This window comes from Mobula birostris, chromosome 4 (assembly GCF_030028105.1).
Source record: "Mobula birostris isolate sMobBir1 chromosome 4, sMobBir1.hap1, whole genome shotgun sequence".
Classification (NCBI taxonomy): Eukaryota; Metazoa; Chordata; class Chondrichthyes; order Myliobatiformes; family Myliobatidae; genus Mobula; species Mobula birostris.
Genome location: NC_092373.1, coordinates 84,269,178 through 84,296,634, shown reverse-complemented (window position 1 = coordinate 84,296,634; position 27,457 = coordinate 84,269,178). Strand labels below are relative to the sequence as shown.

Here is a 27,457-nt window from a genome sequence, read left to right as displayed (position 1 = left end):
AATGAGGTCGTGCAGAAAGAAGTTTTACCCTGTTTTCACCTCTGTACTTAAGAAAGGATGACTTCGCATTAGACACAATGTAGAGAGGTTTAATTAGTTTGATTACTGGGATGTATGAAGGACAGTTGAACCAGTTGGGCCTATTATCATTGTAGGCATGATGTTATAAGATTGGTTGCTTCTCCTAGTGGAGTTATATCTAGAGCTACTCCATGGTTCAGAATAAGGCAGTGCCCACTTCATTAGGAGAAGAGTTGGGAAATTTCTTCTCAGAGAATGGTAAACCTTCTATCCCAGATGTCTGTGGAGCTGATGTCAGTAATTATATCCAGGATGGTAATTGACAGACATCTGAACTAGTAGAGGTATGTGGAGAGTGTGGGGAAATGGTTCTGAAGCTAAAATTGAATCAACCATGATCTTACTGAAAGGTGGATCAAGTTCAAGGGGTCAAGTGCATCTCTTGTTCAAGTGTCTTAGTTATCCTGCTGAAATCTCAAGAATATAATTTTTGAAAATTTGGTCATAGGTAAGGAACATTTCTCTGCATCTAACCCATGTTTTACCTGAGCAGACAACTGAGCGTTTGATGGGGCAGCATGAGGTTAACTTTCCGCTGTCACTGAACTGGGGTGTTTGAAGGCACAGTGTAGAAGGAGGTTTACCTCCTTATCAGATCCCAGTTGAACAGTTATTGTTAAACGCGTGTATGGACTATGCACAGGTGCAATGAAACAGGTAATTGCAGCAGCATCACAGGGATAAAGCATTAGAGACTCAGGTTTGACAAGAAAATCATAAATGGCTTATAAATTACACAAAATTCTATAAGAAAAAACAAAATTGGAATACAAAAAACAAGGTCCATTGTCATACAAAGTGGTGTTGCTAAACTGAGGTGGTTAAGGTTGTGCCAGTTATTTCAAGAACCGATTGGTTGAAAGGAGGTAACTGTTCTTGAACCTGGTGGTATGGGACTTCGGACTTCTGTTACCACCTGCTACAAGAAGATGCAAGGTCCACATGGTGGGGATCATTATTGATAGTTGTGCCTTCTTGATGTATAAGCTTATGGTGGGGAAGGATGCGCCTGTGACATTGGGCTGACTCCACTATTCTCTGCAGCTTTTTACATTCCTACACGTTTGAATTGCTCTACCAGACCATGCTGTAACCAGTGAGGACACTTGCAACAGTGCGTCTGCAGGCGTTTGTTAGTGTTCAGTGACATGCTAAACCTTCTCAGCCTTTCCCCTGAGTGCTCCAGTTTCCTCTTAGATCCCAAAGCTGTGAGGGTTGGTCGGTTAATTATCCACTCTTCATTGCCGCTGTGAACAGTAGAATCTGTGCGACAAGGAATTGATAGGAATGTGGGTCATGGTGCTTGATAATCAGCCCGGACTTGATTGGCTGAAGAGCCTGCTTCCGAACTGTAACTCTGTACGACTGTATGAAAAATGAAAATCGAGAGAAGTACAGCCAAATAAACTAATTAATACAAAAGAAAATAGTTGTCATGGTGGGAGAGCTGCCTTCTCAGTCACAGAACTCCTTTGCAGAAATCTCTCTGGATTATGTTCCTGACTTTTGCATAGTACGGTATGCTGGTTAAAACAGGAAGGTGGTTGGGAAACAGAAATAAGAGTACTTAGCTTTGTACTAACTCAGTAGTATTAAGTGGTATTTGGTAACTGGAAAGACGTAATATACAGTACCCTAGTTTTAGGTACCCTAGCAATGTAGATGTTCCTGAAATTGAAATAGTGAGATGAATGTTTGTTTTCCTAGCACAAGTTCTAGGAGATTTGAAACCTTGTAAATTCCAGTAACATGATGATATGGCACACATTGTTGCTTTGTGTCGGGGTTGGAGAGGGCAGGATGGCAGAAATGCGAGAGTGCCAGGGGACAGAAGTGACTGCAGTTGCTCTTACTAAAGGGAAGGTGTTTGGGAAGCTGAAAAGCCTAAAGGTAGATAAGTCACCTGGACCAGATGGTGTACACTCCAGGGTTCTGAAAGAGGTGGCCAAAGAGATTGTGGAGGTGTTAGGAATGATCTTTCAGGAATCACTAGATACTGGAATGGTTTCGAAGGACTGGAAACTCACCAATATCACTCCACTCTTTAAGAAGTTGGGGGGGGGAGGGGGGAAGAAGAAGAAAGGGAATTAGAGGCCAGTTAGTATGACTTCACCGCTTGGAAAGATGTTGGAGTCTATTATTAAGGATGAGGTTTTGGGGTACTAGGAGGCACATGATAAAAATAGGCAAAAGTCAGCACGGTTTTCTAAAGAGGAAATCTTGCCTGGCAAATCTGTTGGAACACTTTGAGAAAATAACAGGCAGGATAGACAAAGGGGAGTCAGTGGATGTTGTTTATTTCAATTTTCAGAAGGCCTTTGACAAGTTACTGAACGCGAGGCTGCTTAACAAGGTAAGAGCCCATGGTGTTACAGGAAAGGTACTAGCATGGCTAGAGCATTGGCTGATGGGTAGGAAGCAAAGAGTGGGAACAAAAGGTTTTTGTTTTGGTTGGCTGCCTGTGATTAGTGGTTTTCCACAGGGGTCAGTGTTTGGGACGGTTCCTTTCACTTTGGATGAAGGAATTGATCACTTTTTGGCCAAGTTTGCGGACCATACAAAGATAGGTGGAGGGGCAGGCCTTGTTGAGGAAACAAGGTGTCTGCAAAAGGACTTAGATAGAAAGGGAGAATTGGCAGAGAATTAGCAGATGGAATATAATGTAGGGAAGTACACGGTCATACACTTTGGAGAAAGCATAAAGGTATGGACTATTTTCTAAATAGGGAGAAAATTCCCTGTTTAGGAGGTGCAGAGGGACTTGGGAGTCCTCGTGCAGGATTCCCCAAGAACAGAAATGAACTGGAATTTCCTTAGCCGGGGGTGGTCAATCTGTGGAATTCATTGCTGCAAATGGCTGTACCAGCCAAGTTGTTGGGTATATTTAAGGCAGGGGTTGATAAATTCTTCATTAATCAGGACATCAAAGGTTACTGGGAGAAGGCAGGAGAATGAGGGTTGAGTGGGTTAATAAGTCAGCCAAGATGGAATTGAGGAGCAGATGTAATGGGCTGAATGGCCTAATTCTGCTCCTGGTATCTCTTGTGGTTAGCTTGGAGAGGATTTAATATTTAACCGGCTCATATTTCCAGCAGGCAAAGACTTTGATCAGTAATTTAAATTGTGACAGTGTGGTGTGCTTATTTGATATCTATGCCTAGACAGCCCACTGATGCAGACTGCCAAGATACAAGCAATAAATCATTTGTGTTTTTAGAACAAAATCCTCTCCATGACACTGCAAGACCCTTTCCTGAATAACAAATACCTCAGAAAATTCCCCCCCACCCCATCTGTACTAAAATGTGTCCGAGTATACAACAGCATTCCCTTCCTAGCTATTCCAGAACACAAATTCTCTCCTCAATTGTTCTAGAAGATAAATACACTTCACAGCTGCACGAGAACAAACATTGCCAAAAGGATGGGAACAAACGCACCCTCCCCAGCAGGACTAGACACACGTAGCCTCCCCATCTGAACAAGAACAGTCATGCTCTCTCCAGCAGTACTGGAACACATAGGCCCTCCCTACCAGAACAAAAGTATCCTTCCCATCAGTACTAGAACACCAGTCTATCCCAGCAGTTATAACACACATTTCCTTCTATCAGCCCCTCAAAACTAATCAATAAGCTCCAAGATCTAGGCCTCAATACTTCCTTGTGCAACTGGATCCTTGATTTCCACACTTGCAGACCCCAGTCAGTTCGGATTGGTAACAACATCTCCACAATCTCCCATCAGCACAGGTGCACCACAAGGCTGTGTGCTTTACACCTTCTCAACTTACTCTGTACTTATGACTGTGAGGCTAAGTACAGCTCCAATGCCATATTTAAGTTTGCTGATGACACCACTTGTAGGCAAAATCAGAGATGGTGACGAAGCAGCAAATAGGAGGGAGATTGAAAATCTGACTGAGTGGTGCCACAACAACTTCTCATTCAATGTCAGCAAAACCAAAGAGCTGATTATTGACTGCAGGAGAAGGAAATGGCAGTGCCACGATTTTTTTAAATGTTCGGGAAGATGTCATCTAAAACTTTGACAAACTTCTATAGATGAACAGTGGAAAATATCTTGACTGTTTGCCTGGTATGGATACACCAATGCTCTTGAATGGGAAACCCTACAAAAAGTAGTGGATATAGCCCAGTCCATCATGGATAAAGCCCTCCTCACCAATGAGCACATCTACTTGGAGCGCTATCGCGAGAAGTCAGCATCCATCATCAAGTCCCACCCCCACCCCCAGCAATCCAGACCGTGCTCCCTTCTCACTACTGCATCAGAAAGGATGTACAGGAGCTTTAGGTCCTACACCACCAGATTCAGGAACAGTTAATAGTCCTCAACTACCAGGCTCCTGAACCAAAGTGAATAACTTCACTCGCCCCGACACTGAACTGATTCCACAACCTGTGGGCTCACTTCCAAAGACTCTACAGCTCATGTTCTCAATATTTATTATTTATTTATCCATTATTTTTATTTTGTTTTCTTTCTTTTCATATGTGCACAATTTGTTGTCATTTGCACATTGGTTATTTTTTCATATTTGTGGTAGCTTTTCAATGGTTCAGTTGTGTTTTTGTATTTTTTCAATATGCCCACAGGAAAATAAATATCAGGGTAGTATATGTTGACACACACACACACACGCACACACACACACACCTACTTATATATTTTTTTTTGATGATAAATTTCTTTTGGACTCTGAACTTTTCTTGTATGTCCTACAACACCAGCCTGTTTGACTACAGTGCCGGAACACACACCCGGCATTACTGGAACACTTGGTTCCTGCAGCAGTACTACAGCGCTCCAACCTCTCCCTCCGCAGCAGAACTAGAACACTGCCCCTCCCAATGTTACCAGTATAGGTATTCCTTCCCCAGCATTATAACAACAAATACCTGCTCCCCAATAGCATTAGAAGCCAGACTAGAATGTCACTCACTCCCTCTCCAGCAGTATTAATATGCTACTTTCTCCCCAGTAATGCCAGGAAACTTCCCAGCACTAACACACATTGCCCATTACCATGTCCTGTCTAAAACCAACCATATTCTGAGGACTTGCAACATTTTTCTTGCTAAAAGTAGCTGTTCATAATCTGTTATTGAGAATGGAATACCCACTGAACTTTCATGCCCAGACTGAGTACTGGGACTCTTACTTCAAACCTCATTTGGAAGTGCCATTCAGCGATGGGTGAGAGTCACCACTGTAAAATTCTCCATTGACGAGCAGTTTTCCTTTACTCTATCCTGCTGTAGGTCTACGCTGTGGGTGGCTATGATGGCCACAATCGACTGAACAGTGTGGAATGCTACGACTCTTTCTCCAACCGCTGGATTGAGGTTGTGCCACTTAAGGAAGCCGTCAGCTCGCCAGCTGTTGTCAGCTGTGTCAGTAAGCTCTTTGTGATTGGAGGAGGACCTGACGACAACACGTGCTCTGATAAGGTTTGTTTCAAACAAGGAATGACTAATGACAGAGTCATGCTCATGCATGTCAGAGCATATGTTCACTGGGTTTATGATTTTTTAAAATTATATTCCATAAACAATATATAGTAGCAGAATTAGACAATTTGGCCCAACAAATCCTCTCTGCCTTTCAGTCATGGCTGATATCTTTTTCTCAATTCCATTCTCCCGCCTTCTTCCTGTAACCCTTAGTCCCCCATCAATCTCTACCTTAAATATATAGCCATTAACCTGGCCTCCATAGCCCTCTGTGGCAACAAACTCTAGAGTTTTATCACACTCTGGATGAAGAAATTCCTCTTCTCTGTTCTATAGGTACGTGACTTTATTCCAAGGCTGTGCCCTTAAATTGTACACTCTCCAACTAATGGAAATCGCTTCTCCACATCCACTCTATCCCGGTCTTTCAGTGTTCTTTCGGTTTCAACGAGATCCCCCTTCATCCTTCTGAGTTACATTGAGGACAGGCCCTGAGGCACCACATACATTAAAACAGGAGACTAAGCGTTATTTATCGCATGTACATCGAAACATACAATGAAATGTGCTGTTTGTGTCACATCAAATCAGCGAGGATTACGCTGGGCAGCCTGCACGTATCACCATGTTTCCGCCACCAGCATAACATGCCCACAACTCACTAACCCAAACTGTATTTTTCGAATATGCGAAGAAACTGGAGCACCCGGTCACTGGGAGAATGAACAAACCCTTTACAGGCAACAGCAGAATTCAACCGCAGACTGGCGCAGTACAGCAGTGCACATACGGCTACGCCACCACGCCACCGCACGGGTATAGAACATAAAACAGGACAGTGCAGGAACTGGCCCTTTGCCGCACAGTCATCAAATGTCCAACTAATCCTTTCTGTCAACACAATGTCCATTTCCTTCCTTTTCCTGCACCTTCATGTGCCTATCGAGTCTCTTGAAAGCCCCTGTTGTATCTCCCTCCGCATCACCCCAGGCACCCACCACTCTCTGTGGGAAAAATATACTGGTTGTCTGTCTATGCCTCTCATAATCTTATAAACTTCTATCAGATCTCCCCTAAGCCTTCGCCACTCCCGAGAAAACAACCCAAGTTTGTCTAAAATCTCTTTACAGCACAAAGCCACTAATACAGGCAGCATCCTGATAAACCTCCTTTGCACCCTCTCCAAAGCCTTGACATCTTTCCTAAATTGGGGCTGGCAGAACGGTTTACAATTCTCCACACACAGCCCAACTAGAGTTTTATAAAGCTGCAATAGAATGTCATGACTCTTCTTCGACCATAGAAGGCAAGCATGCTGTATGCCTTTTCTACCTCTATTCTGTCTGTTTAGCCCCTTTCAGGGAGATAGACTTAGACTCCTAGATCCCTCTGTATGTCAACATGGTTAAGGTCTTGCCATCTTTCCATTTGATCCCTGAAAGTGCAACACTTCACGCTTGGCACGTTAAACTCTGTCTGTTATTTCTTCAACTGATCTGTGTCTATGGGCAAACCTCAACACAGCACCACGTGCTTTGTATCATCAGCAAACTTACTAACCCACCAATCTTTTATCCAGGTCATTTATGTACAATCAGTGGCCACTTTATTTGGTACCTCCGGAGTGTATGTTCATAGTTTTCTTATGCTATAGCCCATCCATTTCATGGTGCAATGGGTTTAGCGCTCAGAGATGCTCCTTTGTTGTAACAGGTGGTTATTTGAGTTACTTACGCTTTCTTGTCGGCTTGAACCAGTCTGGTCGTTTTTCTCCGACCTCTTATTAACAAGGCATTTTCACCCACAGAAATGATGCCCATTTGATTGTTTTTTTTTCGCACCATTCTCTAAACTTTCAAGACTGCTGTGTGTGAAAATCCCAGGAGATCAGCAGTTTTGGAGATCCTTGAACCAGCCCTTCTGGCACCAACAATCAGTCCACAGTCAAAGTCACTTAAGTCACATTTCTTCCCTATTCTGTTTGGCCTGAAAAACAACTGAACCACTTGACCATGTCTGCATGCTTTTACACGTTGAGTTGCTGCCACATGATTGTAGATATTTACATTAATGAGGAGGTATACGGGTGTACCTAATAAAGTTGTCAATGAGTGTATATCACAAGCAGCAGAGGTTCCATTATGGATCTTTGCTGAACACCAATAATACAGACCTCCAGCCAGAATAAGATCCCATTTACCATTACTCTCTGTCTTCTATGGGCAAGTTAATTCTGAATACAAATTGTTAATTTACTATGGATCCTATGCATCTTAATCTTTTGGATAAGCCTCCCATGAGGGATCTAGTCAAACACCTTACCCCCTTCATCAATCATCTTTGTTACCTCATCGAAAATCTCACTGAAGTTAGTCAGACGCAAATTGAGCTGCGCAGTCATGTTGACTGTCGAAGTCACCCAAAACAACAACCCTGTGGTTTTTGTACCTTTCCTTAAACAGACAGCAACCCTGTTGTTTTAGCACCTTTCCTTAATCTTCCTGCGTATCTGCCTATTACAGGGGGAGGGAAGATGGTTGTGGTGTAGTACATTCCCATCAGCATGATTGCATCTTTCTGATTTTTAACTTCTACCCATATGGACTCAGTGAATCAGCCCTCCATTGTGGCCCCTGCAAATGGAGCTGCAATATTGTCCCTGATTAATTTTGCAACTCCCCCCTCCCCCTTTACCTTCTCTATCTTCACGAAAACATCTAAACCCTGGAATGTTAAGCATCCATTACTGCCCCTCTCTCAACTCAGCCTCTGTTATTGCCACAACATCATAGTTCCACATGCTGATTTATGTTCTAAGTTCATCACCCATACCCATCATACTCCTAGCGTTAAAATACACACACTTCAACCTTTCTGTCCCATTGTATCTGTTACCTTATTCCTACCTGTTCTCACTGATCGTGACATCCACCTTCCTCTCAATCCCTCCACATTCTCCTGTGCTGCTCTGGGTTCCCATTCCCCTGAAAAACTAAAAGCTGTCAAGTAGCCCCTGTGAGTCTCCCAGACAGCATCTCCAGTTAAGGTGCAGTTCATCCCTTTTGTGAAGGTCACCTGCGCCCAAGAAGAGGTTCCAGTCATCCAAGGACTTGGAACCCTGGTGCTGCATCTGTTCCTCAGCCACTCAGTCATTGTTCTGCCTTTCTGTTCCTGCCCTGTAAATCCTGAGATCATCCTAATGAATCTTCTCTGGACCCTAAAGTCAGCACATCTTCCCTTGAGTATGGGGCCCATGTGTTGTGCCAGGTCTAGGTTTAGGAGTAGGTTATTTAAGCAAGTGGAGCATAAATATGCATGTAACTCCACATACACCCACACAGACACTCACACACACGTACACAGATATACACACAGACACTCACGCACACTTACACAGATACACCCACACAGACACACGTGTAACTGTTTGCATGCAATGAGAAACAAGACCCTTCCAGCCCTTGGATCTGTGCGGCCTAGCAACTCCCGATTTAATCCTGGCCTAATCTCGGGACAATTTACAATGACCAATTAACCTACCAACCTACTGTGGGAGGGAACTGAAGCACCCGGAGGAAACTCGCCCAGTCACAGGGAAAACGTACAGACAGTGGGGGGAATTGAACCCAGGTCACTGGAACTGTTAAAGATGATGCTAGCCACTATGCTACCGTGTTGCCCCTGTGCCACAGCTGGTAAACTGCTGTCTCACAGCTCCAGTAACCCGGGTTCAATCTTGGTATCTGTCGTTGACTGTGTGGAGTTTGCATGTTTGTCCATTGATTGCCAGGGTCCACCCCCCTGCCCAACGGTACCTCGGTTTCCTTCCATCTCCCACAGATATGTGAATTCACAGGGTAATCGTCCACTATAAATACTCGTAGGCGAGCGGCAGAGTCCGTCAGGGGTGAATGGGACTGTGGGGAGCGTGGGATTGCTGAAAAACGGGTGTGTGATGGTCGACATGGAGTCAGTGGGCAAAGGCCCTGTTTTCATGCTGCATCTCTCTCTGGCTGTGTTGACATATCCATGCTTACCCACACGTTCTTACACAGAATCACACAAACAACGTTTATCAGGGGGCACAGTGATTATGCTTATCAGTGAAGGCTGATCTAGTCTCCTCCAGACTTGATAATGAAGGGAGTTGTTATGCGTTTCATGCTCTAATCTGCTTCTTTGATCTTTACCAATAAAGACGCTAAAGGAGACAGTTCTTCATGAGGTTCACATTAGCTTCCAATTAATCCCTATTTTTATTTACTGTAAGACCATAAGATATAGCAGAAGAATTAGGCCATTTGGCACATAAAGTCTGCTCTACCATTTCATCGTGGCTGATCCACATTCTCTGTCAGCCCTAATCTCCTGCCTTCTCCCCGTATCCTTTCGTGCCCTGACTGTCAACCTCTGCCTTAAATATGGCCTATGACCGGCCCTCCGCAGTCGCCTGTGGCAGTGAGTTCCACAGATTCCCCACTTTCTGGCTGAAGAAATTCCTCCTCATCTCCATTCTAAAAGGACGCCCCTCTATTCCGAGGCTGTCCCCTCTGGTCTTAGATACCCCTCACAATAGGAAGCATCTTTTACACGTACACGCTATCGAGGCCATTCGACATTTGATAGGTTTCGATGAGGGCATCCCTCATGCTTCTGAATTTCAGTGAGGAAAGGCCCAGAGCCATCAAACCTGGCAGGTCTCCCAGTTATGCGCCCATCTACTCTGTACACAAGGTGGTGACGATTGTGAAGAAATCTGAGCACCCAGGGAAAACCCTTTCGGTCATTGGGAGAAAGTGCAAACTCCACACTGACACAACCAAAGTCAGGATCGAGCATCGACCTGCTAAACAGGAGCCAAAAAGAAATGGAACTAGTGACCTCCCAACATGCTTAGTTCAGTCGCAGGTTCTGTGGCATTTGACTCCAAAGTGGGAAATGATATCAAACTGCGCTGTGCTGCTTCTCTCTCCCAGGTGAGCTCAATGCGTTTCGTGCACGCTTTGAAAGGGAGGCCGGCGTCAGGCCCTAGGCCCTAGGCCCTGATGCTGTATGTGTACAAGACATTTTCAGTCTCTCAGTGTGGCACTCAGAGATTCCACCTATTTCAAAATGGAGACAACAGTGCCCAAGAAGAGCAGAGTGAGCTGCCTCAATGACTGTCGCCTGATTGCACTCCCATCTACTGTGATGAAATCCTTTGAGAGGCAGGTTTGTTACAGCCAGAATCAACCCTCGCTTAATCGAGGATCTAGACCCGCTGCATTTTGTCTATCGCCACAGTAGGTCGACAGTAGATGCAACCTCAGTGGCTCTCCACTCTGCTTTGGATCTCCTGGACAATAGCAGAACCTACATCAGGCTGCTAATTATTGATACGACACAACGTTGAACAAATCATATCCTCAGTACAAATCGATAAGCTTCAAATCCTGGGCCTCTGTACCTCTCGCTGCAACTGGATTCTGAACTTCCTCATCAGGAGATCACAGTCAGTGTGGATCGAAAATAACATCTGCTCCTCGCTGACCAACAAACCCCGGCGCACCTTAAGCATGTGTGCCTGGCCCACTGGTCTACCCTCTCTACATCCACGACTGTGTAGTCAAGCACAGCTCAATCACCATCTATAAATTTGCTCACAATGTGACTATTGTTGGCAGAATTTCAGATGGTAATGAGGAGACACACAGGATTGAGAAGATCAGCTGGTTAAGTGGTGTTGCAACAGCAACTATGTCAGTAAGACTAAGGAATTGACTGTAGACTTAAGGAAGGGGAAATCGAGGGAACACACACCAGTCCTCATCGAGGGATCAGCAGTGAAAAGGATAAGCAGTTTCTCTTTCCTGGGAGTCAACATCTCCGAAGGTCTATCCTGGGACCAACATATTGATACAATTACAAAGAAGGCTCAAGAGTGGCTATAGTATTTATATTTGCTCTCATTTTACTCTACTTATTTAAATATATATGTCTTACTATAATTTATAGCTTTTTATGTATTGTAATGTACAGCTGCTGAAAAACTGCAAATTTTATGACTTACTGTGCCAGTAAAATTAAACCTACTTCAGACTCATTGTAATACAGAACTATAAAGGGCAGGAGCACACCAGGCTCTCTTCCAAGTATATTATTAGCTGGTCGTAAATTGGTCAGTTACAGTGGTTCACCTTAAATGTCTTTGATTTCTCTTAGACGAAGAGTAAACAGTCTGTTCTTGTTCCTGGTCACTCTTGCTAAGTGCATATACAGTACTATGCAAAAGAAGAATTGATTTGATTTAGTTTTTTACTATTTACTGCTCTTTATAGTAAATTTATTGATAGTAGGAAACTTATAATTTCATTACTTTTGAAAGCATCTTTGCTTTACAGAATTTTTTTACATGTGCCTAAGACTTTTGCACAGTACTGTATAATGCAAAATTAAATGCTTCAGTATCTATCTGTATATTTATTACTGTAACAATGTAAATATTACTGTTTTAGGATGCCTATATATATATGTACATCTACATGCATCTACCCATTTGCTGCAATGCCTGTGAGTGTTTTAGTATTTTTACAGTAGTTCTTTCCAGATTTGTGTTATAGTTGATTTTCACAGTTACTGTGATATAATCACACATTTCCTTCAGTAGCCTTACATGTATCTTTAATTATTAACCGTATCTGTTCCATTTGGGCACATCCTGAGGTCATGAAAGATGCCATACAAATGCAGCTATTTATTTCCTCCAACAGGTTCAGTGTTATGACCCTACAACCAGTGTTTGGCTGCTGCGTGCCCCCATTCCCATTGCTAAACGATGTATTACTGCGGTGTCCTTGAATAACCTTATATACGTGGCTGGGGGTCTGACCAAGTCCATCTACTGCTACGATCCAGTTGAGGACTACTGGATACATGCGGTGAATACCTTCAGCAGACAGGTAATCATTATAACATCTGTTCTGAGGGGCATTTTCACAGCACTTCTACTGTGAAAGTGTCCATCATGTGATCTCATTGCATTGTTCCTAATTTTCTCAGAACTCTGAAAGTTCTCAGAATTTTCTCAAATGTTTTCTCTGAAAACAATGAAATAATCTCTAGTCTGTCACCCTGTATCCTGTCTTAACCGAATTCAGCAAATTGGCAACAAGGTTTAATGGAATTGGCTTCAACCAATGGTATTTTCTGCTTTAGTGCTTGTCATCAATTCTGGTAGTATTAATCAAGAATTTCAGTGTTTCCTAAAAGTGATTTTATAATTCATTTTAGTACTAAGGAGAGTTGTGGAGATTCCATTTTCCCAGTATCATCACGTCATACTTGTGTGTGACGAGTATACTGAAACGAAAGATTCCCAGGTGAAACACGTGGAGTAGGAGACTGAAACCAACTACAAGTGCTTTGATTTAGAACCGGGAATGTTCAGTGTGAATGCTGAGGTAAAATCAGCAAGGGAGAGACTGACATGGCAGAGAAACATAGAGGAAAGCAGACAAAGTGCAATGCATGAATATAGAGGGACTGGGTGCTTTTGGTAACAGTTATTGAGTAAGTTAGGCTGTTCTCATTTCTACTAACCTCCTTCCACTCGTTATCTCATCCCAGACAGTACCTTACTTTACTGTAACTCTGCTGATGCTGTTTGAATCAAAAACTGGGTGTTATTTAATGAAACATCCAGCAAGAATACACTCACTACTTTATTATTTCCGTTTTTGCACTGTTTATTTAATTCAACTATTTAATATAGACATAAACGTACTTACTGTAACTCCGTTATTTTCTATACTTAACATGTATTGCATTGTACTGCTGCCGCAAAGTTAGTAAATTTCACGACACGTGCCAGTGATATGAAACAAGGTTCTCATTCTGATCTTTGCAGGCATACTTATCTGTGCAGCATCGTAGAGCTACTGCCTCACAGGTCCAATCAACCCCTGGTACAGTCAGTCCAGGGATCACAGTAGATTACCATTAGGACGCAGGGCTGTTGGGAGAATAAAAATGGGATAACTATAAGACGGGTGTTTTATGGTCACTACTGTTTTGGGCTGTACGGCCCATTTCCATACTCTGAAACTTTTGGACTCTGCTAAAGATGGAATAGAACATAGAACAGTATAAGACAGGAACAGACCCTTCCGACCACGATAGTTGCCAAAACGAAATAAACACCTAACTAAAGTGTTCCATTCTACCTTGACAAGGTCCATATCTCTCCATTCTCTGCTTATTCATGTCTCTATCTTAAATGCCTCTTGCCATATTTGCTTCTACCACCATCCCTGGCTGCTCATTCCAGGCACCCACCACTCTGTGTAGTAATAAAATAAATCTTGCCCCATGCACCTGCTTCGATTTAACCCCTTACCTCAAAGGCTTGCCTTTGAAAAAAGATACTGTCTGTTCTATCCATGCCTCTCATAATCTCATAAACTCAGGTTTCCCTTCATCCTCCACTGCTGAAAAATGCCATTTAAAAGAAGTTCATAGACTATCAGTTGTTGCATTCAATGTTAATCCAATAATAGGTAACTGAGTTACCAGATGTTGTGGTCTTTTATAAGCTGATTTATCGTACATTCTGTTTCCTCTTTGACACACAGGAGAGCTGTGGGATGTCGGTATGCAATGGGAAGATCTACATCCTGGGTGGCAGAAAAGAAACAGGAGAGGCCTCTGATACCATCACATGTTACGACCCAGCAACAGGAATCATCACAGCAATGGCAGCCATGCCCAGGCCCATTTCCTACCATGGCTGCGTGACAATCCACCGATACAATGAGAAGTATAGGCCTTGAAAGAGGATCTCCAGCTCCCACCCAATGCCAATTGGTAGAGAGAGACAACCTAACTAAAACTTCCTCTGGAGGAATGGTGTCTGCCTCTGAGGGTTCTATATAAGACAATTATTTTCCTGTAGCACATTCTTAAAAAAATGTTGAGCCTCATTTCAAGCATTTTATGATACTGATATAGTTATAGATCAGAATCCATTTCCTGAGTTCCCAGTGGTAAGAATACCAAATCTGTGGCACTGCAGGCAGTTATGCCACTTGCCCACGTGCCTGCGTCCCTTAGATAATTATGGACTGTGAATCGTCCATTCAGTTACATTGCCTCATCTCTCTTGATCCAATATATCAAGTGCTAATTTACTTTAAAAAATACAAACATCGATAATACATTACTGCTGCTTCCTCCACCCATGCAGAGCTCTTTGAGTTCATCAACTTTGCCTCCAACTTCCACCCTGCCTTCAAATTTACCTGGTCCAGTTCGAACACCCCCCTTCCCATTCTCGATCTCCCTCTATCTCTGGAGACAACTTAGCTATTGATGTGTATTATAAACTCACTGACATTCACAGCTACATTGACTATACCTCTTCACACCTTGTTACCTGTAAAAATGCCACCCCATTCTCTCAATTCCTCTGTCTCCGCCGCACCTGCCCTTAGGATGAGGCTTTTCATTCCAGAACAAAGGAGATGTCCTCCTTCTTCAAGGAAAGGGCTTCCCTTCCTCCACCAACAATGCTGCCTTCAACCGCATCTCTTCCATTTTGCACGTCTGCCCTCACCCCATCTCCTGCCACCCTACCAGGGATAGGGTTCCTCTTGTCCTCACCTATCACCCCACCAGCCTCCGCATCCAGCAAATAATTCTCCATAACTTTGGCCATCTCCAATGGGATCCTACCATCAAACACATCTTTCCCTCCCTCCACTTTCTGCTTTCCACAGGGATCACTCCCTATGTGACTCCCTTGTCCATTCATCTCTCCCCAGTGATCTCCCTTCTGGCACATCTTTACAAATGGAACAAGAGCTACACCTGCCCCTACACCCCTACACCTCCTCCCTCACTACCATTTAGGAAACCAAACAGGTGTGGCGACACTTCACCTGTGAGTCTGTTGGGGTCATCTGTTGTATCTGGTGCACCCACTGTGGCCTCCTGTATATCAGTGAGACCTGTCGTAGATTGGAAGTCCGCTTCGCTGACCATCTACGCTTGGTCCACCAGAAAAAGTAGGATCTCCCAGTGGTCACCCACTTTAATTCCACTTCCCATTCCCATTCCGATATGTCAATCCATGGCCTCTTCCACTGTTGCGATGAGGCCTCACTGAGGTTGGAGGAGCAACACTTTATATTCTGTTTGGGTAGCCTCCAACCTGATGGCATGAGTAGATACTTCTCTAACTTTCGGTAATGCCTCCCCGCACCTTCACCATTCCCCATTCCCTTTTCCCTCTCACCTTATCTCCTTGCCTGCCCATCACCTCCCTCTGGTGCTTCTTCCCTTTTTTTCCATAGCCTTCTGTCCTCTTCTATCAGATTCCCCCTTCTCCAGCTCTGTATCTCTCTCATCAATCAACTTCCCAGCTATTTACTTCGCTCCTCCCCCTCCCAGTTTCACCTATCACCTTATGTTTCTTCTTCCCCTCCCCCCACCTTCTAACTCTTGACTCCTCATCTTTTTTCTCTTCAGTCCTGATGAAGCGTTTCGGCCCGAAGCATCGACTACACTCCTTTCCATAGATGCTGCCTGGCCTGCTGAGTTTCTCCAGCATTTTGTGTGTGTTGCTAGAAAAAGAAACAGTTTTCTTATATTGAAGAAGCAAGGGATTCAGAAAAAAATTCCAAGGATGTTTAATCCAAGTGGAAATGTCATGTTTGATCTGGTTAGAGAGGTCTTTGCATCAAAGAGTTTGAAGCCTCTCTAAACACATGAAAGCATCTATGTCACCTTGATGTTGATAGTAGCTTCTGTGTGGCTCACTGGTAAAGCTGCAAAGAAGTCATTTCTTTCACCGTTTGCTCTTTATTGAGGCTGATGACAAGAAAGTTTTGGACATGATAAATAAGAGACTCCGGCCCCCCCAACAACATCAGGTTCCTTCTGTTTCGAAGAGCACATAAGAGAAGGCAATGATTAGTGAGGGATGATCCCATATGGTTAGGTTTAAGAAAGTCCACTCACATGTCTCCTCATCATTGAGCACAGTACACGTGTGTTTGAGTGGAGTTTGCACGTTCTCCCTGTGACTGTATGGGTTTCCTCCGGGTGCTCTGGCTTTGTTCCACATCTCAAATTCATGAGGGTTGGTATGTTAATTGACTGCTGTGAATTGCCCACATTGTGTAGTTGAGTGGTAGAATTTGTGACAACATTGATTGGAATATGGGCAAGTAAAATTAGTTGGGTAGGATTTGTGTAAAAATGAGTGTTTGATGTGATCACTGTTATGGGCAATATTTCCAGCATAATGGAAGACACAATATAAAATATAATTTTCAATAATGTTTAAGAGGAAGTTAATAAGATGATTAATATTGCCATAGGATCACCAAATCTAGCAATTTAATGTATGATACCTTCACCAAGCCTAGGTAATATCTATTTTCATAGAACTTGATTCATGAATTGAACTTCCTGACCTCAATTTGGAGATCTTGTTATTTTTAAATTAAAACTCCCAATAACTTATTTGCATCACTGGGAACTTTAGAATGCATGGAATGGATTACAGGAGTTATGTAAAACCAATACATCACATGTTGCAAGGTGAACCAAGAACTTTTAGGTTTGGAAGTTGAATTATGCTGGGTGACTTAAGAGACGGATGAGAAATGGACTTGGCACACCGCCTGCAAAGATCTATATTTTGCATCTTATTGAGTATTCTGTTATAGATATTTGTTTTTCTTTTCTTTTGTTGTCAACTGGAGGTTGGGAAACATTATCTGAACTTGGAATCGATTAACTAATCTTGGACAATTGGCTTACAGTATCCATCTGATCAACCCTAAAAGCTTATGTAGGGTGTGCACATTCACGACTATGGAGGCTAAAATGTCTGCAGTCGGGCAGAAAATTGTATAACACAAAGCTTTATTCATGGCTAAGCACTCAACCGAATAATATCTTTAATTATCTAAGTGGAATACCTGGTGCTTGAAAGCAGCAGGAATTGCAAAACTTGGGTTTCCATCTGTGGACTATCACCCTGCTGCCTTTCCTAGCCCTCCACTTCTGTCAAGGAAATATTCAAAATGCACTATGTTGGGTGACTTCAGTTTATATATGCTTTTTATTTAACTTAATTATTTTATGTTTTTGTATATATTATTTTAATGTTCAGCTCAGTGACAGTTTTTTTGTAAATAATGTCTTGCTACATTATGCTATTTCTAGTGCACAGCTCAGTGAGGAATTGCTATTGATGAGCACATACTGAGATCTGAATTTGGCATAAAAATTCTACAGGAATGAAGTAAGAGTATTAATGACTCAATCACAAAGGTCAAATGGAGCTGTTATTTTTGCCACAACAAGCCATTAATTTTGCCTGTTCTATTTTTGGATTTATCTAAAATCAAACTATCTTGGGAGGAGGCAAACTCTGAATTAGAGAAAAGTGCCTGTTGAATTAGTGGCCATTGATTTGTTCAAGGAGCAGTTTGGGCAGACTGCTCCCAGTGCAACAGCCAATTAGTGGAATGGGTCTGTAGGCCCAGAAGAAAGGGCCAGTCATTGGTATTCTGGTCCCTAGTACTAACTTGTATACCTTGTGAATCAGGTTTACTGATTAATAGCATGCAGGAGGCTGCGATGACATGTACAGCTTCGGAGAATGCAGTGGAGATGGAAATGTTGTTCCCCATTTGCCAGGAGTTAGTCTTCTGACAGGTAGATCATCCTAGGCCAAATAGATTTAATAAGAGATGATTGATAATGCCGGAGTAAACAACTTGCTTAAACATAATGAATTCTCCGCTGAGCTTTTGGTGAAAGAGTGGGAGTCAATAGTCAGGCAGATTCTAAGGAGAGCGAGATAAAGCAATGCAGAAAAAGAGACTTCAACAGAGAAAAATAGGCAAGGAATGTGTGATATTAATGAGACTTAGCCATAACTCCAGCCCCAGCAGCTGATGTTGTTATACTTTTCAATTATATTTTATACTCCTGACATAACCCAATGGCCTCAATGTTCCGTTAGCAAATGAAAATCTTACAGCCTAAAGGCTTGCATAGCTCTTAACTTTGAGCAAAAGTCAACATTTGCTGTCCCCAAACTCTTCATGGAGTGTTATAAAAGAAAAGTATTATTAGGATCTCAGTGCAACTTTGTCAGATGGTAAGATGGCAGGAAAGATTTTGCTTAAGTGCACTGAGAATGTGCAGTCAAAGGTAATAACCAGACCCATTCAGGGCTGCTGAGAGCTTGAAGGCAGATCTCCTATGACCAACTGTGCCTTTTGTGAATGGTCTTTACCGTCCCTAATGCAGGGTTGCAAAGTAGGTACTTTATCACATTTTGTTGTATGTTGTGCTTATCTATGTATAATCTTCGGCACTGAGGTGGTTATATTTTAGTTGTACAAGACAAGAATATTTTTATGTAAACTGCTGGAAAACATAATGTCAATTTGGTGCATGATGTACAAGAAGAACGAGTCTTTGCATTAATGAACTCTGGCAGTGATGCACAGTATGGTTGTGGCTGTTACTGTATATCCACCAACCGCCCTGTAATCTGGATGAAAATGCAAATAGTGTGTATTACAAATCCAGCAAATATTAAGTACTTTTGAATAACTCCAATCACGAAGGCTCAAAGTGATACAGTTTACTTAATGGTTTAATCACAGAATTTGGATTAATGGAAATTGCAGTTCACTTCCAAGTATCCATTCTTCTACATAAAGCAATCTGTACTTTATGGTTAGATTCCACCTGGGTAGCTCTCTTCCCAAGTATTAGTTACTGTATGGAACGCACCGACCTTCAGTGTAAGTATGGACATTTAATCAGATCTGCTCAGTAGCAAGGAAGAGAAGCTGTCATTTTGAGTTTGTATTTCAGAAGTAGTGGGTGTATATTTTTCAGAGGGTAAGGGACATTTTTTAAAGCTGTAAGTAACTGGTAACTTTTTTTTTACAAATAAATGAATTGCAAAATGGTTGTTATTTTTGTAACAGTTGGCTTGTCTTCAAGACAGAATATGCTTTATATTTGTTATGTAAAGTGTATGTTGGATGTAGAGAAACTTGTGTTTTGAGGGTTGTGCAGTATGTTTTAAGCTTGAAAAGAACAATGTGTAGAAAATGTGAAGTCAATAATAATATTCTAGTATGTAGTGTCATCTAGATGTCTGATTGATGATGCATTGGATATTCTATCTCTGGGATTTTGGTAACTTTTTGGCCCTTTAAGCCACCAGTCTCTCCTTAAATCCTTGTATTGCTTTCTTTTTTTTAATGTGTTCCTTTAAAAGCCACTTTTTGAGCAAGGATTGATCATCAAAATCATAATAAAGCTCCTTTTGATGGTATCATTGTTTTGTTCAATTATATTCCTGAGTGATAGCCCAGATGTCTATCAGCTTAATTGCTGAACCAACAATCCAAAAATTGAGTTCAAATTCCACTATGGCAGCTGGGGAGTTGAAGAAGCAAACCAGTTATTGGCATCGATTTAAAAAAAACTAGCTGACTAATGTCCTAACACAAAGGAAATTTGCTGTCCTTGTCCGATCTAGTCTCAGACCCCCCCCCATTATTGTTAACTCATTAATACCCTTTGTAATTTCCCAGCATGCTACTCAGCAGTACAATAACCACTACATTCAATGAAATAGTAAAACTGGTCAGACTGTTTGGCATCAGTTCAGACACCAAATGAGGCAAAGTCCTTCCAAGCCAATCTTACAATGCCTTCTCCACTTGTATCTGGGAATTAGTGTCTTAAGTTGATTGTCTTACAGATTAGTTAACAACCTGACATCATTGTACACACACAACATGCTAGGTCACAGTTTCTGGTAGGTCCTGAAATCGCTGGCTGGACAAACCTACCAGAAGGGGGAGGATAGTATTAAATGTACAATTGTCGTATGTACCAAAATGCACTGAAACCCTTTTGTTTGCATGCCATCCAGACAGGTAATTCCATACACAATTACATGGAGCTAGTAAAAATACAGGATTTAATGTAATGGTTACAGACAAAGTCAAGGGCCATGCAAGGTAGATTGAGCGATCAAGAGTTCATTGTTACCACATAAGAGATTTGTTTGTGGTAATAAATAGGATAGGAAATCTTGTGAGCCCTCTTAACTCCAGAACTTGTGAAATTTTATAACATCAACTCAAACATGGGCAAGAAAATTTCCTGATTATTACTGTAGCTTCACCTTCACTCATCTGATAACCCAGCATAAATCCATATTGAACAATACTTGAAAGAAGTACTGAAAGTAGGCAGGGCACTAAACGTATACTTGATGGGAGACTTCAATATCCATAATCAAAAGTGGCATAGTAATGTCACGACTAACCTTCAGGATTCAGGATAAACTGTGTTGACCTCAACCTCACCAATTTAGCTTCGGCAGATGTGTGTGGGTGGCCACTGCAAAGCGCAGCAGATCCTAGAGTATCACACAGTCTTTCATTAATATCCAGTCAGGGGCTCAACTGGCTGGAGGTGCGAAGTGCTTGCCAAGGTCAACAATGAGCAATCCTGAAAATTAAAGTGCCAAGCTGGTGAAGTCATAATACAGTAAGCCTTGTGTGCTAGATAGTGAAATAACATGCACAGGGAGAACCAAGCCAACAGATTAGATTGAAATTCTGCAGCCCTACCACATCTAATTGGGAATAGTAGTGAACAATTAAACAGCCAAAGAGAGAAGGTTCCAAGAACGTCACCGTCCACAAAGATACTGGGGACCAATGTGAATGCTGAACAAATGACAGAAGTGCTTTCAAAATTGTTCATTCAAAGCAAAGTCAATGATCCAACCCAATTCCCTCCTGGGATCCTGGCATAGAAGGTGGCCTTCAGCCAGTTTAATTTGCTTCATATGATAATCAACAGACAGCTGAGTGCACGGGATACAGGCATGTCTCTGGACTAAACAGCATTCCAGTAAGCGTACTCCAGAACTGACCATGTCTTTAACTAACTATTCCTGTGTAGTTAAAACACTGACATGTCTTCATTGATATGAATAACTGCCCTTGTTGACCCAAAGAATGACAAATCCAATAAGAACTAATCACTGTTCAATCAGATTCCTGTAAATCATCAGCAAAGTGTTGGAGGGAATTGTTGACATTGAAGTTTGTATTCACCAATGACCTATTCGGCTAAGCCCAGTTTAGATTTCACCGGGACTACTTCATCATGGCTTTGGTCCGAAGATAAATCAAAGAGTTGAATTCCAGAGGTGAAGTCAGATGCACTACTTTTGGAATCAAGGAAACATTGACCAAATGTGGCATCAAGGAATCATGGTAAAATTGAATAGGCATCAAAAGGAAAACAATTCCAGGGAGCTGGAGTTGGAGAACTCAGGGTCTTTTGGGAGGCTGACGGTTTGATTGACCAGAGATACAGGGAGATAGTTACAGGACAGGGGTAACTGGGTGACTGTCAGGAGAGGAAAAGAGATAAGCAGTCATTGAAGATTACCCCTGTGGACGTTTCCTTCAATAACAAATATACTGCTTTGGATACTGTTGAGTGGCAACAACCTACCGGGGAAAGCCACAGCAGTCAGGTCTCTGGCACTCAGTCCTGCACTGTGACTGAGAAGGATGGGGGTAGAAGAGGAGAGTTGTGGTGATTGAAAGGGATTCAATAGGTAGGGGAACAGATAGGAAATTTTGTGGTTGTGACAGAGATTACTGAATGGTATGTTGCATCCCGGGTGGCAGGGTAAGGCATGTCTCAGGTCAGGGAGGGTGAACAGCTGTAAGTCATGGTACATATTGCCACCGATGACATAGCTAGGAAGAGGGATGAAGTCCTGAAGAGCGAATATAAGGATCTAGGTAGGAAGCTGAAAAGCATGACTTAAAGGGTGGTCAACTCTGGATTACTGCCTGTGTCACGCACAGGTAAGGGTAAGAATAGGAAGGTTCAGCAGATGAATATAGAAACATAAAAAACCTATAGCACAATACAGGCCCTTCGGCCCTCAAAGTTGTGCCAAACATGTCTCTACTTTAGAAATTACTAGGCTTACCCATAGCCCTCTATTTTACTAAGCTCCATGTATCTATCCAAAAGTCTCTTAAAAGACCCTATTGTATCTGCCTCCACCACCGTTGCCGGCAGCCCATTCCACACATTCACCACTCTCTGAGTAAAAAACTTACCCCGACATCTCCTCTGTACCTACTCCCCAGCACCTTAAACCTGTGTCCTCTTGTGGCAACCATTTCAGCCCTGGGAAAAGCCTCTGACAATCTACACGATCAATGCCTTTCATCATCTTATACACCTCTATCAGTCACCCCTCAACCTCTGTCGCTCCAAGGAGAAAAGGCCGAGTTCACTCAACCTATTCTCATAAGGCATGCTCCCCAATCCAAGCAACATCCTTGTAAATTTCCTCTGCACCCTTTCTATGGCTTCCACATCTTTCTTGTAGTGAGGCGACCAGAACTGAGCACAGTACTCCAATTGGGGTCTGACCAGGGTCCTATATAGCTACAACGTTACCTCTCGGCTCCGAAATTCAATTCCATGATTAATGAAGGCCAATACACTGTATGCCTTCTTAACCACAGAGCCAACCTGCGCAGCTGCTTTGAGCATCCTATGGAGTCGGACCCCAAGATCCTTCTGATCCTCCACACTGCCAAGAGTCTTACCATTAATACCATATTCTGCCATCGTATTTGAGCTTCCAAAATAAACCACTTCACACTTACTTGGGTTGAACTCAATCTGCCACTTCTCAGCCCAGTTTTGCATCCTATCAATGTCCTGCTGTAACCTCTGACAGCCCTCCACACTATCCACAACACCTCCAACCTTTGTGTCATCAACAAACTTTCTAACCCATCCTTCCACTTCCTCATCCAAGTCATTTATAAAAATCACGAAGAGTAAGGGTCCCAGAACAGATCCCTGAAGCACACCACCGGTCACCGACCTCCATGCAGAATATGACCCATCCAAAACCACTCTTTGCCTTCTGTGGGCAAGCCAGTTCTGGATCCACAAAGCAATGTCCCCTTGGATCCCGTGTCTCCTTACTTTCTCAATAAGCCTTGCGTGGGGTACCTTATCAAATGCCTTGCTGAAATTCATGTACACTACAGCTACTGCTCTTCCTTCATCAATGTGTTTAGTCAAGTCTCAAAAAAATTCAATCAGGCTCATGAGGCACGATCTACCCTTGACAAAGCCATACTGATTATTCCCAATCATATTATACGTCTCCAAATTTTCATAAATCCTGCCTCTCAGGATCTTCTCCATCAACTTACCAACCACTGAAGTAAGACTTACTGGTCTATAATTTCCTGGGCTATCTCTACTCCCTTTCTTGAATAAAGGAAAAAACATCCACAACCCTCCAATCCTCCAGAACCTCTCCCATCTCCATTCATGAGTCAAAGATCATCGCCAGAGGCTCAGCAATCTCTTCCCTCGCCTCCCACAGTAGCCTGGGGTACATCTCATCCGGTCCCGGGAACGTATCCAACTTGATGCTTTCCAAAAGCTCCAGCACATCTGCTTTCTTAATATCTACATGCTCAAGCTTTTCCGTCTGCTGCAAGTTAGCACTACAATCACCAAGATCTTTTTCCATAGTGAACACTGAAGTAAAGTATTCATTAAGTACCTCTATTTCCTCTGGTTCCATACACACTTTCCCACTGTCACACTTGATAGGTCCTATTCTTTCACATCTTATCCTCTTGCTCTTCACATACTTGTAGAATGCCTTGGGGTTTTCCTTAATCCTGCCCGCCAAGGCCTTCTCATGGCCCCTTCTGGCTCTCCTAATTTCCTTTTTAAGCTCCTTCCTGTTAGCCTTATAATCTTCTGGATCTCCAACGTTACCTAGCTCTCTGAACCTTTTGTACACTTAAGTAATATGTGCTTGAAGAATTGGTATGTGAGCAGGATTTCAAATTTGTGGGTCATTGGGATCTCTTCTGGGGAAGGTATGACCTGCATAAAAGGGACTGGTTACACCTGAACTCGAGGGTGACATATCCTTGCAGACTTTGCTAGAACTGTTAGGGAGGGCTTAAACTAATTTGGCAGGGGGATAGGTACAAGAGTGATAAATCAGAAGATGGAACAATTGGGTAGACGCAGCCTGTAGCGAGATGGTGAAGAAGGATAGTTAGTAGTTAGGGCAAAATTACAGTCAGTTGGATGGCTTTAAAACTGTATAATTCATTGTAAGAAGTATCAGGAATGAGAGCGATGAACTTAGAGCATAGCGCAGTACATGGAGCTATGACAATGTGGCCATTATGGAGATTTGGAGGTCACTGTGGCAGGAATGGTTGCTGGCTATTCCAGGGTTTAGATGTTTCTAAAGGAACAGAGAGGGAGCTAAAAGAGGTGGGGGAGTGGTATTGCTAATCTGGGATAGTATCATAGCTGTGGAAAGGAAGGATGTCCTGGAGGGTTTGTCTGCTCAGTCAGTGTGGGCAGAAGTAAGAAACAGGATGGGAGCAATCATTCTATTAAGAGTATTCTATAACATTCCACCCCACCCCCCAAATAGCAACAGAGCCACCAAGGAATGAATTGTGAGGCAGATTTTGAAAAGGTTAAGAAATAACCGTGATATTGTCATGGTTGACTTCAAATTCCCTAAAGTTAATGTGCCTCCTCAGTGCAAAAGGTTTAGATAGGGCAGAATTTGTTAGGTGTATCTAGGATGGATTCCTGACACTGTGTGCGGACAGGCCAGCTACAGGGGAAGCCACACTGAATCTGCTATAAAGAAATGAAACTGGTCAGGTGACAGATTTCTTAGTGAGTGAGTATTTCTGAGACAGTGACTATAACTCCATGCCCTTTACAATAGGAGCAGATGGTATGGGAAAATATTTGACTGAGGGAGGTTAGGTCATAAACTGATCTTACAGAGCTTTCCGAGTAGGTACTGAGGAAATTTGATGAAGGAAAGACAGTGTATGTAGTTCACATAGACCTTAACGAGGCCTTTGACAAAGTCCCATGAGGAAGGTTGGTCAGAAAGGTTTACAGTAGTCACTTGGCTTTCAGGATGAGGCAGTAAATTAGAATAGACATTGGCTTTGCAAGAGAAGCCATAGAGTGGTAGTAGATGGTTGCCTCTCTGACTGGAGGCCTGTGTCAAGTGGTGAATCGCAGGGATCAGTACTGGGTCTGTGGTTGTTTGTTATCTACATCAGCAATCTGTATGATAACGTGGTAAATTGAATCAGCAAATCTGCAGGCGACACAAAGATTGAGGCTATCAAAGCTTGCAGTGAGATCTAGACCAGCTGGAAAAATGGGCTGAAAAATGGCGGGTGGAATTTAATGTAGACAAGTGGGAGGTGTTGCAATTTTGGAGGACAAACCAGGGTAGGAATAAAACAGTGAGCGGTAGGCCACTGCAGAGTGTGGTAGAGCAGAGAGATCTGGGAATACAGATTCATAATTCCTTGAAAGTGGTGTCACAGGTAGAGAGGGTTGTAAACACAGCTTTTGGCACATTGGCCTTCATAAATCACAATACTGAGTACAGGATCTGGGATGTTACAATGAAATTGTATAAGATGTTGGTGAAGTCTATTTGGAGTACTGTGGGCAGTTTTGGTCACCTTCCTACAGGAAGGAAATCAATAAGATTGAAAAAGTGCAGAGAAAATTTACAAGGATGTTGCCAGCACTTTAGGACCTGAGTTGTAGGGAATGTTGAATAGGTTTGGACTTTGTTCCCTACAAGGTAGGAAAATGAGAAGGGATTTGATAGTATACAAAATTAGAGATAGGATAAATGCAAGCCGGCATTTTCCGATGAGGTTGGTTGATATTGGAACTGAAGGTCTTGGGTTAAGTGTGAAAGGTGTTTGCATCAGACACTGGGGTCCTCTCTTCGGTTACCTTAACCTTTGGTCAAGGGCAGATATTGTCAGGTGATGCCCAACCTTCATAGAGTGTTTTGACCCTTAACCACTACAGTCTCCTGTTGGCGGGTCAGCAATGGAGGCCAAGTCATCTGAACGGGTTTTAAAAAAAAACTGTGCTCTCCTTCTCCCTTCTTCACTTTTGTAGCTGCTCTACCCAGCTGAATTTGCTGCGGAAGATGTGAGTTTGGGACGTTTTTCCACCGTACTGCTGGGTAATACACACCACAACCATGGAAGACCAAGGCACAGATCAAGAATTAGTAAAGGAACTAGGTGGAGGCTTTAGAATTAGCACTAGCAGAGTGAGCAAAGGATCAGGAATTAGCAATGGGATTTGGAGAAAATGATGGGAGAATTTGCAGGCAAGTATTGTAAGTACTGATAGTAGTCACTACAGATAAAGACTCTAAATAAGAATACATTATCCATCAATTGATCAAGAATATGCAGTGAAATCAAACTAATTTGATGAGACTTCCTACACTTTTTAAACCAAGATGGTAAGCTGTATGTCTTCTGAATACTGAGTTCATGTTATTCTTACTTACGTATTCCCCACCTTCTCTGTATCTGAAAACCCTGTTTCCCAGAAGACTGGCTGAGTGTCAGGATGTGAAAAGTGGGAATAAAGGGACGCTTTTCTGATCTGCTGCTGGTGACTACTGATGTTCCATAGGAGTTGGTGTTGGGACTGCTTCCTTTCATGTTATATGTCAATGATCTGATTAATGGAATTGATGGCTTTGAGGCCAAGTTGTGGACGATAGAAAGTTAAATGAAGGGGCAGGCAGTGTTGAGGAAGCAGAGAGTCTGCAGAAGGTCTTGGACAGATTAGGAGAATGCGCAAAGAGCTGGCAGATGGAATACAATGTGTGCAAGTATATGGTCATGCACTTTGGTAGAAAGAATAAAGGTGTAGACTCATTTCTAAACAGGGAGCAAATTCAAAGATTGGACATG

General features: G+C 42.6%; 1 protein-coding gene across 3 annotated transcripts in view; it reads left to right on the top strand.

Annotated features, from left to right (window-relative positions):
- Positions 1 to 19,899, top strand: part of klhl24a (kelch-like family member 24a) — a 33,372-nt gene extending 13,473 nt beyond the window's left edge. For all 3 annotated transcript variants that reach the window (XM_072255694.1, XM_072255695.1, XM_072255696.1), the window contains 3 exons: positions 5,367 to 5,555; positions 12,308 to 12,496; positions 14,168 to 19,899. In XM_072255694.1, the coding sequence (XP_072111795.1) occupies positions 5,367 to 5,555; positions 12,308 to 12,496; positions 14,168 to 14,365 (576 nt within the window). In that variant the 3' untranslated portion in view covers positions 14,366 to 19,899. The remainder of the gene's footprint in view (positions 1 to 5,366; positions 5,556 to 12,307; positions 12,497 to 14,167) is intronic.
- Positions 19,900 to 27,457: the final 7,558 nt, after the last annotated feature.